Raw genomic sequence first — 19793 nt, forward strand, 5'->3', positions numbered from 1 at the left:
AACCCGAACCTGCCCACTGCACAGTGATAGAGGAGGCCGATGGAAAACCGTGGTTTTATGATATCAAAACCTACATCCAGAAAAATGAGTATCTCGAAGGGGCAGCCAGTAATGATCGGAGGACTATTAGAAGGTTGGCCATGGGTTTCTTCTTAAATGGTGAATTTTTGTACAAAAGAAATTATGACATGACCCTCCTACGATGTGTAGAGGCACAGGAGGCTCGACAAGTCATGCGTGAGGTTCACGAGGGAGTCTGTGGTACCCATGCTGGAGGCCACTCATTGGCACGAAAAATACTTAGGAGCGGGTATTATTGGATGACCATGAAGAGAGATTGCATTGACTACGCCCAAAAGTGCCATAATTTATGGTGATCGGATCCAAGTCCCACCGGCCCCACTTCATGTTCTCTCCACACCTTGGCCCTTTTTAGCCTGGGGCATGGATGTGATCGGGCCAATAAGCCCAAAGGCTAATAACGGACACCGTTTCATCTTTATGGCAATCGATTATTTCACTAAATGGGTAGAAGCCGCCTCGTACTCCAGTGTCACACAAAATGTGGTAAGTCGTTTCGTAAAAAGAGAGTTGATCTGCCGGTACGGAATCCCTGAAAGAATAATCATGGATAATGCCAAGAACCTGAACAACGCAGTAATGACCAAGCTATGCAATCAGTTCAAGGTCAAGCATCACAATTCAGCGCCGTATAGACCACAGATGAATGGGGCGGTGGAAGCAGCCAACAAAAGCATTAAGAACATTTTGGAGAAGATGACAGAAACTTACAGAGATTGGCATGACAAGCTTCCCTTCGCCCTGATGGCTTACAGGACTACGGCCAGAACCTCCACGGGCGCTACTCCCTTCTCTTTGGTGTACGGAATAGAGGCAGTGGTCCTTGTAGAAGTTGAGATCCCATCCCTAAGAGTTCTGAAAGAAGTAGAGTTGGTTGAGGCAGAGTGGGTACAATATCGGTATGACCAATTAAACTTGATCGAATAGAAAAGGATGGCCGCCATGGCCCATGGACAATTGTACCAAAGAAGGATGATGAGAGCGTTTAACTGAAAAGTGCGGCCCTGACATTTTCAAGAGGGGAACCTAGTACTGAAAAAGATTTTACCGATTCATACGGACCCTCATGGCAAGTGGACACCAAACTATGAAGGGCCTTATGTGGTAAAAAAGGCATTCTCAGGAGGCGCCCTACTGTTAGCAAATATGGACGGAACCGACCTATTGCACCCTGTTAACTCTGATGCTGTAAAGAAATATTATGCCTGATGGTTGTATACATCTCCAAAAGAAATTAATAAAAGGATCACAGTGTTATTTCATGTGTTCCCTCTTTGCTCATTGTTTCGATTAAATGACGGATGGCCATTTTTGGACCACCAGTTCCCTTAAAGAACCCAATGTTTTTAATCAGTTGATAAACCTTTTTGAGCTTTAAAATCGAAACCATCTTCTTCGAAAAAGTCATTTCCCAAAATTTAAACCGGGTTGGGATTTTCAAAGGTCATACAAATCATGCGAGGCAATAATGCAGTGCCAAAATGACGGCATGCCATTTTTCTGCTACCCAAAAGTTAGAGAAAGAAAACACCCCTTGATACCCCCTATTGTGCCTAAAAATGTTTAATCTTTCGTTTATACCCGCTAAAGGATCACACCCCACACTGGAGCAGTTTTGGAAAGACCGATCTCGAACAAAGCCTAAATAAATAAATGGAGGCACAATTCCCTGTAAAAAAAAAAAAGGAAAATGATGCAAAAGAACAAGGGGAAAATCAAAGCACAAGAAAGGCAGGAGATATGCATCGTTTGTGATCTTTAGCTAATTCACCCTTTGGTAAAATTCATAAGTTCGAGCCTCATGCACCCTTTCTTCTTTAACCAATACCCACAACCTACATTACAACCTGAATGAAAAGACCTGACCAGATTGGCATATGTTGTTGCCTCAAATGATTTGTCAGACTCAATATTGAGTCTGAACTACGTAATGACCTGATCCTGAAAAGGTACGTAGGCAGCTTGTTCAAAAGGACGAGTTCGGTCAAACTCTTGCAAAAATGTCTCACCCCAAACTGGGGCAGGATTTGTTGCCATGGGATGGGTTTTTGAGCCTTGGTTTCCTTATTCTTCTGAAAACCTAAATCCCCAAGCCTACGTTTCGTCCCGAGTCTTAAAGACCATCTAGAGATCGAAACGTGAAGCAAAGCACCAAAATAAGCCTTGAGCAAACAATGGACCTAAAGGCACTATTCAACCTTACAGTACCAAAAGGACCAGTCTCCTTCTAGTTGAAACTGGAGCAGTTATCGCAAGAACAAGAGACTTTAGTTTTCACAAATTAATGTCGATACCTTTAAGAACAGGGAATGTTGTTGTGAAACTTATCTTTTTCCTGAATAAATTTTGAATGTAACAGAACAACTATTTCGCACAGCTTGACGTCTTGATTCAGCACATTAATGACATAAATGCATGATTATTCTCATTGTTAGGAATTCCCCGTTTACTGAGGTCAAAAATCAGGAACCCAATACACTAGGAGCGTGTTCAGGCACCAATGGGGAGCTTGAAACATGTCAAACATCAGTAATGAAGGAATACTGGGTCGGATTTGGAGTACTCCTTCAAGTTTTGGGAATCACTGGAAGCATTAGTGATCAACTACCGGGACAGATCTTGAACAATCCCTGAGCTTTGAAGATCATGGAAAGTACCGACAGTCAGACACTGGGGCAAAAATTGAGCATCTTTCGAATTTTGAAGAAAGTACTGACAGCCAGACACTATAACAAATGTTGAGTATGTTCTGGAAAGTACCGACAATCAAACACTGGGGCAGATTTTGAGTGCCTGTAGAAATTTGGAAATGGTCAGAGCTGTGACAAGAAAAGCACTGGGACAGATTTTGAGACCCTTTGGAATCCGAAATGCAGTAAAGACTAATAGTCTATGAATGAAACCAGGGCAGTTGTTGAGTTCCATTAAGGCAAAGTCAGGCACCGTCGTGCTAGACTAGAACTTAAAAGTGTGGCCAAGATCCGGGATCGAGAAGAAAGGCCATGCATCCTCATACATTTCATGCATGCACTTCATGCATCCTCATGCATTTAGTAAAAAGCATTCCCATTATAGGTAGCAGCATACAAACATATCATGTAAGGGGCACCATGTATATATAACAACATGCCCTTGCATTCAAGCATCACAATTTAGTAACATGCATACATATAGCAATAAAGCACCATTCATTCGTACTTGCCTGGTTGAATAAATTTTTGATTAATCCTGTCGCATCCATAGCCAACCATCGTAGGGGTTTGGTCATTGTACCCCCATGGCCCAAATTTTTACATCCATAACAAGCCATTCGGAGGATATTATAACCCGGTTCAGTGTACCAGCAATACTATTGTCCTCAGTAAAAAAAAAGGGGGGGGGGAGGAAGAGAAAACACCCAAATTTTATTAATTGCCCTCATTTATGGTGGAGGAATACCGTGGTTACAGTCACAGTCCTGGGAGATTACAACCAAAACTCTCCCAAAACCCAATTTTAAAAAAAATAAAAAATAAAAAAAAAAGTCTGACCTTTTCCAGGTCACGTACAGACGGATTTTCATTTCAGGCTGAAGAACGAGAAGTCTGACCTTTTCCATGCGCCATGGTTTTGAGCCGTTTTTTCTCCCGCTAGATGTCCTGCTGACTTTTCTTTAACTCAGCTATGCTATTCTAGGCCTAAGGTCATTGGAGTAAACTGCCACCATTTTTCTCAAATCATCGATCTCCCGTTTTAACATCATATTTTCTTGATTTAAGTTTCTCGTTTTCCACTGTTCCTCTTGGTATTTCATCCGTAAGGTGTAGGTTTCATTCCCAAGGAGGGTCATAGTCTCGTTCTGTCTCTGCAAGTGACGGACAAGGTGAGATGTCGAAGACATTGCCTGGGCACTGTGATAGAGTGCCTGATTGACTATGCCTACATCGGACATCGTGGCCAATACTGCCTCATTCCTCAGTATTTCCTTTTGGAATTGAGGAGAGAGCTGGAAGGAATTGAGAACAGTAGAACAGGATGGCACCTCTGGTACCACATTCAAATCGGGAACCTGCTTAGAAGATGAGGCCCCTACCATGATAAACAGTTCAGAGTTTTGAAAGATTGGAGATAGTCAAGGTGCGGTTTCTCATAACAAAGGATGACCAAAGATAGGTTACAGTCACGTTTGGAGTTTGCCTGTGGTGTTTAAGTGTGAGAGGAAGTCCGCTTAAATAGAATAAAAAAGGATTGTCATGCTGAGTATGTGTCTGACAGGAGGACGAAAGAGGCGACGTGCATCGAGAAGCCCCCAAGGATTGTAAGCAAAGTAAGCTATGGGAGTTGTGAAGTCCCCTCAGTGGAGGATTACGTTCACAAGGCGGCGAAAAAAAATCCCGAGACAGAATTTGAGAGACGTGGAGCAGTCGTAATATCTAAACCCGAGGAAAAAGAAAAAGAAAAAGAAAAAGAAAAAGGGGGGAAGCATTTATTCTTGGGGCCTGTTTTTAAAAAGAACCTGAAGCCGGTTTGTTTTGCACAAAGCCCAACTATTTAAATAAACCCGGTCTTTATTTTTGAAAAGGGAAAGTGGGCCGGCCTGTTTTAAATTACCTAAGCTCTGTTTCTTTCTAAATTGGGCCGACCTGAGTTTTAAAACTCAATCCAAGCCCTATTGTTTTAATAGACACGGCTTTATTTTTTAAAAAGTGGGTCGGCCTATTTTAAAAATGACTTGGGCGTTGTTTCTTTCTGAATTGGTCCGGCCCGGTTTTAAAACTCAATCCAAGCCTAACCATTTAAATAGACACGAGCTTTATTTTTTAAAAGGGAAAGTGGGCCGGCCTGTTTTAAAAATGACTTGGGCCCTGTTTCTTTCTGAATTGGACCGGCTCATTTTAAAACTCAATCAAAGCCCATTTTTTGAAAGCAAACCCAGGCCCAATTCACTCAAGCCCGTCCCAAAGACCACACGTGACCTAAACACGTGATAAAGCCCATGTGGCTCGCTCATGATTCCCCGAATTCACTCAACTCACTCGAGTTGCAGACGAGTTGACTCACCCTCGACCTCACCACCCCAACTGAAACCTTAACGTTTGAAACCCTAACCCTAACTTCTAAACCAGAAACCTTAAATACCTCAAGCCCTAAATTTCCACACAAATAACAACCAGTAATCAAGCATACACAACATTGAAAATATATATATATATATATATATATATATATATATATATATATAAAGGGAAGAAAGAAAGAGTTTATCTCCTTTGGGAGTTTGAAAGAACTCCTCTTGCATCTGTGTGGATCTTCCCTACCGGGGCACTCTTGGTGATCATCATTTGTCTGGGCTTCACCAGATCTCTCCAGATCTAATTGCGAAGACAGAATAGGAGGCCGATCGGAGCTGGATCACCTCTAAAGATGTTTGGGATCTTAAGTTTGCCAAGATCTAAGGTCTCTGAAGAACATTATAGAGAGAGAGAGAGAGAGAGAGAGAGAGAGAGAGTTTGGAGGTAGGTAAAAGTGGGAAATAAATTACAGAGGGGCTAGGGTTTCAGGTTTGTAGCAAATAAGAGCAGAGCACAGAGATTGAAAGAGAAGAACAGAGAGGGTGAAAGAAGAGAGAAGAGAGAAATAGAGGGAGTTTGAGAGAATGAAACACAGGAAAATGAACAGAACAAAAAAATTAGGTTTAAATATCTAAAGCCCCAGAGCCACAAGATTCAACCATGTGGCAATCCGCCGTCCGTTCGATCAAAGAGTCTGCGTGGCCACCCTGATCACCGCACGATCTTTGTTTTCCAAGGACGGCCAGGATTGTTCCATGCCTTGATCCGGGTCACATTTGACCAGCCACTCAGTCACCAACACATGGCTCATTTTCCCCCACACACAAAAAGTCCGCGTGGCCACCCTGATCACCGCACAATCTGTGTTTTCCAAGGATGGTTAGGATTGTGCCACGCCTTGATCTGGGTCACATTTGACCAGCCCCTCGGTCACTGACACCTGGCACCCCTCCTCAACCGTACGATCTGTGTTTTCCAAGGACGGCTTGGATTGAGCCACGTCATCGATCCACATTGATTACGCGCCGAAACTACATAATTGGACGTTTAACCTGAGCTTTACGGTTTATATTTTTAATTAAATGTCCAAAATTGTCCAATATTTTAATAAAGTGCCAAAATCATCATTCTTGAACTTTATTGTACCATTTATGAAGTTTTGGTAATTTTTTGTCGCAAAGAAAATTCCCGGGAACCAAAACCAATACCTGTTCGTATTTCATGCATAACTTTTTCGTCTAAGCTTCGATCAAGAAGATTCAAATTTCTAGAGAAAGAGAAAAGGATTATCTACAACTTTTGTGTTTTGAGTTTTGTGAGATATTGGCTCCAGAAGAGTCAAATTTGCGACGAACAGAGAACAAATAAAATAAGAAAATAAAAAAATATATTTGAATGAATAGTTGATGTGACCCAGCCATGCATGGCCGGGTCGGGTCATCTCTATCCGGGTCCTAGGGCACCGCCTCCCTACCCTTTAAATTTTTTTTTTATTTCTTCCTGCGGAGGATGTTTTTCTTCACCCTTCTCTTTCTTTGTTCTCTTCTCTTCTTCTTCTTCTTCTTCTTCTTCTTCTATCTTCTTTATCTCTCCGGTTTCCCTCTCTGTTTCAGTTTTTCTTCTTTAGTTCTTTTCCTCCTCCTCTCTTTACTCCCTCAAATTATCACAACACAACCCAAGGATCTGCTTCCGGCCAACTTCAATTTCCTCGGCCTTCTGTCCACAGCAGTCCTCTGCACCAGCCGAGCAATTGAGCTCCACCATAGAGCAACATCCCTCTGTCCTCTGCCTCCTTAGTCGAACCAGAACCGCAGGAGACCCGAGCACAGCCAGCCCCAACACCAGCACAGCAAGCCTCCTCTCGGCCAGCCACCATAGCAGTCCTCCTCAGCCCTCTGCACAGCCAGCTCCAACACCAGCACAGCAAGCCTCCTCTCGGCCAACACCAGCACACCCACAGCAACACCAGCAGAGGCCATCCGTTCCACCATTACCAGCAGCTACTGCTGCTCTGTTTTACTCTCTCTCTCTCTCTCTCTCTCTCTCTCTCTCTCTCTCTCTCTCTCTCTCTCTCTCTCTCTCTCCTCTTTCTTCTTTTCTTTTCTTCCATTTAATTTCAATTTCAACTGAATGTTTTGTTTTTTTTTATTTATTTATTTAGTTATTTATTAAATTCTTGAAGAGTTTATTTGAATATTTGTTCAAGTGGTTTTAATTTCTTTTGAAGTTTAATTCTCTTTTTGTTTACTTATCTTGTTTTTAATTCAAGTTATTATTATATTTAAATTAGTGGCTTTTTATTGTTCTTTCAATTTAAATTCCGTTTTACTTCTTGAAAAATAGTAATAAAGAAAAAGAAAAAAATTATAAAATATAAAAAAAGAAAAGAAAAAAAAGTGTTCTTGTTTTGAAGTTTTTCCAAAAATCTAGTCTTTTTTGAAGATTGATTTAGTTAGGTTCCTTTTTGTTAAAGTTCATATTTTTACTTTTTGGTATCATTCAAGCTTAGATTTTTTATGTATTTACATTTTGGTTCGGGTTCTTGATTTGTGTTAAAGTCTTGGTTTTTATTGTATGCTTTGAATCTAATTGAGTTTCCATTACATGCTTTAATTCCATGATTAATGTTACCATTTTTAATTAGAGCGTGTTTTGATGTTTCCTTAGGTAGATTAGAGTTTCCATTCTTGCAAGTTTTGTTCCATGTTTTGGGTTTCCAGTTTTTATTAACGCGTGTCCCAATGTTTCTTTAAGTAGACGTAGGGTTTCTATTCTTGTTTTCTTTTATTTAGTGCATGTTAGTTTAGAGTTTTAAATTACGTGTCATTTAATTCATCAAAAGTGAAATTGAACAATCTTGAAAAACCCTGAATCTGAACCAAGTTCAGTGCATTTTTGTTTTTGATTGGGTGAACGTAAAATATGAGATTAAAACGCATTCCCTGAGGAGACGATCTAACCCTTGGGCTTAATATTACACGACAGAACTCCTATACTTGGGATAGCTTCCAAGCTGCTCATTTTTCGAGTGAGTCACACATCCACATACACCAGCCACTCAGTCACTGACACGTGGTACCCCCTCCTCAACTACACGATCTATGTTTTCCAAGGACAGCCTAGATTGAGCCACATCATCGATCCACGCCCGCATACACCAGCCACTCAGTCACTGACACGTGGCACTTATCCTTAACCACACGATCTGAGTTTTCCAAGGACGGCTTGGATTGAGCCACGTCATTGATCCACATCCACGTACACCAACCACTCAGTCACTAACACGTGGTACCCCACCTCAACCACACGATCTATGTTTTCCAAGGACGGCCTGGATTGAGCCACATCATCGATCCACACCAGCATACAACAGCCACTCAGTCACTGACACGTGGCACCCCTCCTCAACCATTCGATCTATGTTTTCCCAAGACAGACCAGATCATGCCACATCTTCGATCCGGGTCACCCTCCATCTTCCCTTTTCTAGTCAGCACATAACCTTACTCAGAACATGACACGTGGTCGGTTGTATGGCCTGGCTAAAATAAGTGTCGTTTATCTTTATAGGCATGTTGCTATAGATAACATAGGAGAGTTCCTATTGTTACCCCAAAGCAACAAGACCTATAAAGAAGGGCAGCTGTAGACACCCCAATTTTAACCAGGCCTTTCCAAGGAGACCTCATGGCAAAACTTCCCACACTGTTGGTGGACCCCACACATCCTCGTAGGTCCCAAGCTATTGGCAGACCCACACATCCTTGTAGGTCCCACGTTGTTAGTGGACCCCACACATCCTTGTAGGTCCCATACTGCTTATGGACCCCACACATCTTTGTAGGTCCCACATTGCTTGTAGGCTCCCACATGGCTTGTGGGCCCCACATATCTCCATTGGGCCCCACATGTTTTATGGGCCCCACCTCTCTTGGTACGCTAGCTCGGATTCCTACGTCCAATGCACGTTACCCCCTCTGGTACGCTAGCTCAGATTCCTACATCTAATGCACGTTACCTCTTTGGGCATGCTTGCACCTGCTAGCTCGGGTTCCTATAACCCTCAAACGACTTGTGGATCCCACATGTTTTGTGGGCCCCACCTCTCTTGGTACGCTAGCTCGGATTCCTACATCCGATGCACGTTACCCCCTCTAGTACGCTAGCTCGGATTCCTACATCCGATGCACGTTACCTCTTTTGGCATGCTTGCACCTGCTAGCTCGGGTTCCTATAACCCTCAAACGGCTTGTGGATCCCACATGGCTTGTGGGCCCCACATATCTCCATTGGGCCCCACATGTTTTGTGGGCCCCACCTCTCTTGGTACGCTAGCTCGGATTCCTACATCCGATGCACGTTACCCCCTCTGGTACGCTAGCTCGGATTCCTACATCCGATGCACGTTACCCCCTCTGGTACGCTAGCTCGGATTCCTACATCCGATGCACGTTACCTCTTTTGGCATGCTTGCACCTGCTAGCTCGGGTTCCTGTAACCCTCAAACGGCTTGTGGACCCCACATTGCGCGTGGGCCCCACACATCTCTGATGGGCTCCGCACAGCTTCTAAGACCCTCATATTATTATTATTATTATTATTATTATTATTATTATTATTATTATTATTTATTTATTTATTTTGTCAAATGCAAGCATGTTTTGTCCCCCCATCATCACTCACCACATGTCATGTTTTCTCACTTTATCATCCTTCCTATACTATATTCCCTTCATCATTCTTCATCCCATACTTTGTCCCCCCATCATCACTCACAACATGTCATGTTTCCTCCCTTTATCATTCTTCCCATACTATATTTCTTTCATCATTCTTCATCCCATACTTTGTCCCCCCATCATCACTCACCACATGTCATGTTTCCTCCCTTTATCATTCTTCCCATACTATATTACTATCGTCATTCTTCATCTCATACTTTGTTCCCCCCATCATCACTCACCACATGTCATCTTTCCTCCCTTTATCATTCTTCACATACTATATTCCCTTCATCATTCTTCATCCCATATTTTGTTCCCCCTATCATCACTCACCACATGTCATGTTATCTCCTTTTATCATTCTTCCCATGCTAATTTCCCTTCATCATTCTTCCCCCCACACTTGGTTTCCTCCATCATCACTCTCTTATGTCTTCTTTCCTATGCTTGCCCCAAGCTAAGTCTATAAATAGCCCTCTCATTCCAAGCACAAAGGGGAGAGAGTTCTTAGTGGTGGTAAGGAGAAGATTTCAAATATTGAAGTTTTCTATTATAAGTTTGTGAAACTAGTTTTTTTGAGTGAAGATCAAGAGGTCGACTGATCCTGTTTCCTATCGGTGCTGAGTCACCCCATTTGAAGAAGGCACTCCGTAGTTCCTCGAGTCATAACTCAAGAACAACTTTCGGGAAGACGTTGTAGAGCGGCCTTAGTAGACTCACCAACAGGAAAAGAAGACCGGGGTAGAGGAAAACGAAAGAAGATCAAGCGGTCGACTGATCCTGTTTCCTGCAGATGTCGGGTCATTCCATTTGAAGAAGGTACTCCCTAGTGTCTCGAGTCGGAGCTCAAGAACAACTCTCAGGAAGGCATTGCAGACTAACCTTTGCAGATTCATAGACAAGAAAGGAAGACTGGAGGAGAAAAGACGATAGGTAAAACCAATGAATTTTCTCTTCCTATGTTACATCTCCGCCCCCCTTTCCCTAATCGGCCTCTATTGGTTTATTTGATTTTATTTCACTTTTTTTACTTTAAATAGCTTCCTTTTAACCCATAAAAAAAAAAATTCATAAAAGACATAAAATTTCAAAAAAAATTTCAAAGAAAATTCAAAAATTTTTAAGGCTTTGAAAACTTATTTACATTTGAAAATTTTTGAAGAAAATCCAAGAAAGTTTCCAACATGTTTGGCAAAGGTTAGATTTTTTTCCCTACATTCAAGATTTTCAAAAATACATTCTAAAGTCATATCTTTAAAACTATGACTTTTATGATTGTTATCTAAAATTCTGTTGTATTCGGAAGAACATTGGAAAACCCCAAAAAAATCAATGGTCTCGACCAAGACCTTAAACTGGTTTTCCCTCGAGCCAGTCAATGTTTGACCGGTTCACCATTCCTAAACTGGTTCACCCCGGTTTTCTCCATTTCGTTTGTATACTATTATTATATCCGAAAAATTCACAAAAATCATAAAATTTTCAAAAATCCCAAAAATACTTTCACATTTTGATTTCAACTGATTTTATTTGTGTTATTTTGAAAGTTCGGGAAAAATCACAGAAATCACAAAAATCATTTTCACACTTAGGAAAAATCACAAAAATATCTTTTTAGGCACAAAAAAATCATTCCAAATCCTGAACAAATTTCAAAAACCTCCCGGAATGGTATATTTCCTACTTAGAAAAACCTATAGATTTCAAAACTCCCAGGAGCGTATTTCGTATCCTATTTTCGATTTTACTTTCCGATGATTGCAAATAAGAACATTGACTCTTCGAAGTACTAGATTGCCTCGGTTATAAGGGAATATCTATATAGTATTTTCATTCTTTTGATTTTTGAAAGGGAGTAATCTTTAAAGACTTATTACATTTATTTCGGGATAATTCTTTATTAATCTAGTACCGTTCGTAAGAACGGGCGTGTAGGGGGTGCTAATACCTTCCCCTCGCGTAACCGTACTCTCGAGCCCGACTCTGGTAACGCAGGCCGATTCTACCCCTAATGGGGGTAGCAATCAAGTGTTCTAACCGCACTTCCAAAGGTTAGTGGCGATTTCACTAGACATTGTTTTCCACAAAAATCACATTTTTTAAAAATCACACATTTCCATCCATTCTTCCCAGTTCGCAAGCCGAACCCATTTTTAAAGTAGAGATTGGTTCTCTGAGCCGGGTCCCGGGCGTCGCGACACATACTTTGACAGTTTATCAATCTAATACTTTTTATTTTAGGAAATTAAATAATTTTCTGCAATTTAAATTATTATTTATTATTAACAATTATCCAGTTGTCATAAATTTCAACTACATACTTCGTTAAAAGAAATGAAAGCAACACTTCATAAACGCTGCAAGAAAGGATACATCACAAAAATAAATAGAATATAAAAGTCTTTTAAAATGTTTAATTTGTCAAAAGAGTTATTTCTTCCAAACTCACAGCACAAATCCTAATGCTATGTTTAGAAGCAATGATTTCAGACCTTAGATTTGAATTTAAGTATATTGAAACAAATTTCAATGCAATTTTATATTAGATCTTATCCAAATTTAATACAAATCTAAATTAAAGATCTCTCCAAACACTGAGTAACAAATTTTCAATTATCAGAGTTATTTTGTGTTTGACCCTAGAAATATTTGGATGTTTGTAAGGATGTATAGAATGCTCTGGTATTATATTTTATGACTAGATGTTTGAGATTTTATGTGTACTGCTGCTAGGTTTTCCGCTGTGTATGACAGGTGTCCCCGCTACCCACGGGTTCGGGTTGACCATTTTATTTATTATGTGATATTTTATGTTAAGAAATTGAGGGATGTTACAGATATCATATACATATAATGAAATCGTGATACATAAATATCTCATATCATTTATTTTCAAATCAATCATATCATTTCATAGATATACGTATATCATGAAAATCATCGGACCGTACGCCGGTATTACACATTTTATCATAGCTTGGCCCGTACGCCAGCTTCACATAGCACAGCTCATACGTTGGCAAATAATATCTCATAGCACGGCCTGTACGCCGGCAATCACAGTCACATAGCACGGCCCGTACGCCAACAAATCACATAGCACGGCCCATACACCAGCAATCTCAGTCACATAGCACGACTCGTACGCCGGCAAATCACATAGCACGGCCCATACGCCGGAAAATCACATTCATATATATATATATATATATGAAAACATCTCGGCCCGTACGCCGGTTTTCCATTATAAAAATCCATCTCATCAACATTCCCAGAAAATAACATTTCACAACATTTTTACTCATGCCACACAGTAGATTTTCCACATATTCAACATACGATCATTTTCACAGTATTTTGCAAATATTAGACATATATATATAATCATATACATTTTTCATAAATCAAATAATAACTATATATATAAACATTTTCCAAAACAATACTAGCTTAGTTTATCCCCTTACCTGATTCCTGGAAAGCCCCTAACAAAACTGTTCCGCCCCCGCAGGGTCCCTAACTCAACACCCTGAAAATAAAAAATCCCAGAATTAAAGTTCAGTATTTCGAAGCATACAATATTTTCCTCAATTGCCAAAAACCCAAATATTGGGTAGAAAGTTTTCACCCAAAAGCATTCAAGTTTAATACCTGAGGGGTTCCCTAACCAATACTCCTAAACTGAAAACCTCCAGTATTAAACTTCAGTATTTTCATGTGCACAACATTTCTTCTAACAAGCACAAGACCATTTGGTTTAAAAAGCCTTACCTCAACTTTGGTATGATTTCCAACTAGCTTTCTCCCACGATCCGCTCCAGCAGATTTGGAGAGAACTCCGCCAGGAGCGTCGTGGTGACTTCGAATCGTCAATCTGACGACTGGTGGGGCCAAAAACATAGAAGGGAGAGAGAACCGTAGAGAGAGAGAGAGAGAGAGAGAGAGAGAGAGTAGAGAGAGAGGTTTCGTAAAAAAAAAAATGACATTTCTCCCGAATTTTTCATTCTTATAAAACAGGATTTCGTCGACGAGTCCTTCACAAATTTCATCGACGAGACCCTGTGTTCGTCGACGAAATTCAGGCTACCCCAGAACCTCTCTCGGTATTTTCTCATCGACGAAACCTTGTGTTTGTCGACGAATTCTCTTAAGCCTTCGTTGACAAATCCCCTATATTCGTCGACGAAGTCTAGCTGAATCCCCTTTTTAAGCCCTTCCAAGAATTCAATGTCGTCGACGAACGCAAGTCGACTGCTTCCTTCTGTTTCCCGTCTCCATTTTCCTTCCTTTATCTTTTAAATTCCATTTTAAATTCGGGTCGTTACACAAGTTATGTTTTATGTGTAATCGTCGTTTTCTACGAATTTGACATCCTTGGAGGACTCGTGGCGTCAGAAGTTTTAATGGAAAACCTGAACGAAGGTCGCAGCCAAAGCAACTAAGTGGGGAAGAGATATTAAACCAGCTAAGGTTGATCGGATACGTGAAATTTGGGAAACCATCGACCAGTAGAAAAAGAAAACGCACTAAGTGGGAGTTGAATTGGACAAAGAGAAGCATCTCCTTCGAGTTGCCATACTAGAAAGATCTTCCACTACACCACAACTTGGATGTCATGCACATCGAAAAGAACATTTGTGAGAATGTCATTGATACATTGCTGGATATAAATGGGAAGACAAAAGTCACCGCAAATGCTCACCTAAATATGGAAGATATGGGAATACGACCCGAGTTGCACCTATTTCATGATGGGGACAAAATTCTCATGTTATCATCTTGTTACACATTTTCAAAGGATGAGAAGAATAAATTCTTCGAATGGTTGAAATCAATTAAGTTCTCTGATGGATATGCATCGAACATAGCTCGATGCATAAACATGAAGGAAGGGAAGATGTTAGGAATGAAAAGTCATAACTGTCACGTCCTTCTACAATGGGTTCTACCCGTTTTCATTCATGGACACTTGATTGGAGATGTTCGCTCGGTGTTGATTGAGTTAGGGATCTTTTTTCAACAATTATGCTCTAAAAAATTGAGTGTAAACATACTTGAACGGTTAGAGGATGACATTGTGATCATACTATGCAAGCTAGAGAAAATATTTCTGCCAGCATTCTTCGATGTGATGGTCTACCTAGCCATCTATTTACCAAGGGAGGTCATAATTGGAGGACCGGTTCAATATCGTTGGATGTATCCTATTAAGAGGTAAATTATAAAGTCCTTGTATAATGGTCATGTGATTTCCTTTCTCTTTTTTTTTTTTTTTCTTTTTTGTGTCTACAAGTCTATAATGCTATATAAAATGCACAAGTTCTTGTCTACTTTGAAGGGGTATGTGTGCAATAAGGCACGACCAGAAGGTTCAATCATTAAGGCATACATTGACAATGAATGTATTGCATTTTGCTCAATGTATCTACATGATATTAACACAAGGTTCACTCGTGAGGAGCGAAATGCAACATTCATGCTATTAATGCCAAAGATGAAGAACCAAGGAGCTCTATATTTCAAGAAAATGTTCGGCAACATAAGTATTTTCGTGTTATAAATGTATCAGTACATAAATCATATTTGGTAAAACTGTTTGTATCATATCTAGAAAAAAACATGATTTATCATAATATGGTATAACATACTAAATTTCTATACATGAAAATCATCTTATATATCTGTACATGAAATAATACCCTAGACAGATAGTCGGCTGGTGTCATGTCTTACCACCATATGACTAGGTTGTGCCGCTCGAATGCGGGACCTAGCAATGGCTGGTCAACCACGCTAGATCAACATAAGTCTGTAAGTATGATGGGTCTGCCCCTCATGGTCCGGATGCCAGAAGGACTCTTGCACTACCATAAAACCACATCGATTGTCGATCTCCCACAGTTGCTTACGACATGTGGTAGCACTAACATATACATGATCGGGATCATATAGCTACGGTACTGTGCTTCGTGAAAACCTAAATCAAGTCATCCGAGTTCTAATAACATATAGTAAATCTCAAATAATGATACATAGCTATTTCATAATAATATCTGTCATATAAAATTCACGGCCCTTACGCTGGTATTTTGTATTTTGTAAATCACGACCCTTACACCGATATAGTAAAACATGAAAACCATGGCCCTTATGCTGGCATGGCATATCATAAAACTCACGGACCTTACGTCGACATGTCATATAAAACCACAGCCTTTACGCTGGCATATCATATCAAGTAAAATCACATCCCTTACGTCGATATATATTTTAACATACATAGTTCGAAATCTCTGTACTATTTCAATACCATATTTTAAACATAGTTCCTGTATAAATTTTTAATATCTTCCTGAAAACAGTAATAACATGCGAATTCTAAAAACATAATATTCTGATATTATATAAAATCATATAACTTCATACTCATGCCACACAAAAGTGAATATTGTTCTATTCGTAAAATTTGCACAAAATCATATTCCCTGTTGAACTATATTAAAAACATTTTCTTGTTAACAGCAATATTTCCAAACTCAATTCTATAACATACATAATTTCCTTAAAAATAAAAGCTAAATATTAATAAATAATTTCATAAAAATACTAATTTAGTTTATCCCCTTACCTACCTTATTGAAAAGCCCACAAATTAACCTATCCTGCACCTATGGTGTTCCTTACTCAACACCCTGAAATTTATATTTCCTCTAATAAAACTTCAGTATAAACTCATCTATTACCTTTTCTCGACCCAGAAATACCAAATACCTTAATAAATATTAAAATAATCAACTTATCCAAATTTTGGGATGGTTCCTAAGTTAGCCTAACCAACAAATCACTCCTACAGATTTGTAGAGAATCTTCTCAGGAGTAATGTGGCAGCTTCAGATTGTTGAACCGGTGAAAAATGAAGCCGAAATCGAAGAGAGAAGGAGAGGGAGTCGTAGGAGAGAGAGAGAGAGAGAGAGAGAGAGAGAGAGAGAGAGAGAGAGAGAGAGAGGGTTTCTGTAAATTTTTCTCACAGAAAAATGAGTTTTTGAGCTTATATAAAAAGCTTGTTCACGTGGCCTCGCCGACGAGTCACATTTCCTCATCGACGAGTCCAAGCGTTAGTCTCGTCGACGAACATCTTCTTCTCGTCGATGAGTTTCAGGTTCTAGAAGAAGCTCTCTCTGTATTTTCTCAGAGCCAAAATGCCTTACTCGTCGACAAACACTTCTTCACTCGTAGATGAGACCCTGCTAAAAATCATTTTTGAAAATCTTTTTCTCTCCTTTCTTTTACTATTTAATTACCATAATTCTTCGAGTCTCTACACTAATGGTATGTTAAGGAAGTGTTCTAACAACACCTTGAATAAAATTGGATAGTGGCGACTCTATTATTTTTTATTTTAAGTAACTCATTTCTCAATCCAATATATTACACTAGGTTTCATATAATATCGAGCTTGCCACTCAGTCAAGGCGATCCGAAGATTCGATCTCATCCCTTTATCCAGGTTGACCCTCTGGGACATTGTGACAATTTATAAAAACCTAATTGAACATATGCTCATTTTTGTCCTTAAATCAAATAGTAACTAAAAATATAATTTATAAATTTAAAAGTTATAATAAAATATAGAAATTATATATTATTTAACTTAATTATTATACTCCAATACCACTTTTTAGTGCTATATGAACCATCATGCGGTCCATGATTGAAATAAATAAATAAATAAATAAATTTTTATAATTTTAAACATTTAGAAATCTATGGATATTTTATTCAATTACTTTTAATTTAACATGGCCAAATTTTTTATCTATGAAATAAACTATTTAGTTTATAAAAGTTAATTATGAATATTAAAGTGCCGTGTCAATATGACCAAGTTGCCAAAAATTATAAATCTTAATTTTATTTTTTTTAAACAGTTGAGAATTGACAATATATAAAAACAAAAATCTAAAATAAACAAGCATTTTTTGCTACAACTGGAGGCATTGTGAAAATTTATCGTGATGCCATTGATTTTTTTTTTTTTTTTAGGGTGTAATGTGCTAACATACATGTGTAGAAAAAATTAATCAATTTATCCATTTCAATTATTTTGTACATCATTATGAAATGCAATTAATTTGCTGCAGAATTAAAATCCTCCAAAGGGGAAGCATAATTTTGACGTGAGTACTCTTTTTTTTTTTTTGAAAGGGTAAATTTATTAAATGAGCGACAAGCAAGAAGTTTAGATCCTCCCGAACGACAGAAAAGAAAATAGAGGGAAAAGGTAAGTAAATCATCCTCCTAAATCATAACAAATACAGATGGGACAAAAGGAAATTAGACCTAATATATATATATATATTTCCAAACACTGAAAATCAGCTTTTTCTTTAATTTATAATAGGTCACTTTTCACAATAAGTCAAACAATTTTCACAAGAATCTCTATAAGCTCCTCTTCATTAGTTTCTTTTAAACCATAGTGGGGACCAAATAATTAAGCTTTAAGATAATTAATGTGTGGGAGTATCGAGCATATTTCAGCCTTTAAATGTAGATTTCGTGTATGTGAAAGAAAGCCAAATATAATTTTGTGTTATATTTTGTGAAAATATGCATAAATTAAAATTTAAAATTAATTCTTTCAAATTTGAAAATCCAAACACTGTTTCCCTAGGAGTCAAATGTATTTTCAGCTCCCAGATCTTAACTAAATGCACGAAGTAAATGCATATAATTTTTTTTTAAGAGAAGGTAAAGATTTTATTAAGCCACAAAAATCGAAACACAACTTACAAGCTCAAGCCAGAGACTTGAGAAAGAAAACTAAAAATTGAAAACATGACTCCATCCCATGAGAAACGACCAAAGTCCGAAAAACCCTACCCAAAATCTGTCACACTATCCTCCTAAATCAGAAAGGATATAATTGAACATTGACCACTTCATTAGACAAGAGAAGCATCTAGAGAGGACTTTCGCGGTGAAGAGGCATGCTCCCTAAATATCCTTATGTTACTTTCTTTCCAAACCTCCCAACAAACCACCCCATAATGACTGAGATTTTTCTGAAAACCTTGGAGGAAAGTTGAATTCCAAATATGGAACGAACTCAACTCAGATAATATAATTAGGGAACATTGGCATGGGTATGAGTATTACACCTTATTTGAATTAAAGCAATAGTCCAACAGAAGCAGCACAAGAGAAAAGACAACACATGTTCAGAAGCAGAGTGTGAAAATGAGAAATGAAAACAAGAGAAAATTAGAAAAACCATCCATGCATGCAACGTGGAAATTAATTAATCAGCTAGCAATGGAAAGACTGAAGGAGATTGCATTTAGCGGGGAGCTGCATGGCCAGGTCCGGGTCTATTCCAAAGGCAGGCAAGAGCTTGGACTTCTTGAAGGAACAAAGGCACTGCATGTTCGCTCCGGCGAGAGCCGAGCAACATGCAGCGGAGGGCGGCGGAGGAGTGAGCCGACCTTGCTCGCCTGCAGGACTCACGGATGGCCTGCACGCCGCCAGACCCTCCGTGCTCATTCCGCATATACTCTCACAGTGTACCATTTTTACCATCCCGGCAGCGGCGGCCACCACCACCACCGTCGCAATAAGAAGCTTTCTGCTGCTGTATGCTTCCATGAGGATTATTTCTCTGGAAAATTAATTGCTGTGTTTCTGTGAAGCGATGGAGAATTAGCCAGAGAACAAATGTATATATATAATGTGTATATGTGTGAGATCGCAATGGGAGGAGCCTAGATAGCTAGCTAGCTCGTGATGGGCAAGTTGGGAGTAGTATATGCATTAGGGTTCACGGGGTGGCATTGGCGGAGCAAACTAGGGCACGTGAGCCTCCTACGGCTACCTAACTTGTATTGTTTATAATATTTATGCACCACATATATTTGTAAATTAAAATATATATATATAT

At 39.2% G+C, this 19793-nt stretch overlaps 1 protein-coding gene across 1 annotated transcript; it reads right to left on the reverse strand.

The window, feature by feature from the left end:
- Positions 1-18590: 18590 nt before the first annotated feature.
- LOC131155241 (putative lipid-transfer protein DIR1) lies at positions 18591-19561 on the reverse strand. Its single transcript, XM_058108233.1, has one exon. The coding sequence runs from the start codon at positions 19499-19501 to the stop codon at positions 19166-19168; it is 336 nt and encodes a 111-aa protein (XP_057964216.1). The 5' UTR covers positions 19502-19561; the 3' UTR covers positions 18591-19165.
- Positions 19562-19793: the final 232 nt, after the last annotated feature.

Source organism: Malania oleifera, chromosome 5 (genome assembly GCF_029873635.1).
Source record: "Malania oleifera isolate guangnan ecotype guangnan chromosome 5, ASM2987363v1, whole genome shotgun sequence".
In the NCBI taxonomy this organism is placed as follows: Eukaryota; Viridiplantae; Streptophyta; class Magnoliopsida; order Santalales; family Ximeniaceae; genus Malania; species Malania oleifera.

What these genes read in the sequence shown, in the direction of transcription:
- LOC131155241 (XM_058108233.1), bottom strand. Translation starts at nt 19,501, where the DNA reads ATGGAAGCATACAGCAGCAGAAAGCTTCTTATTGCGACGGTGGTGGTG.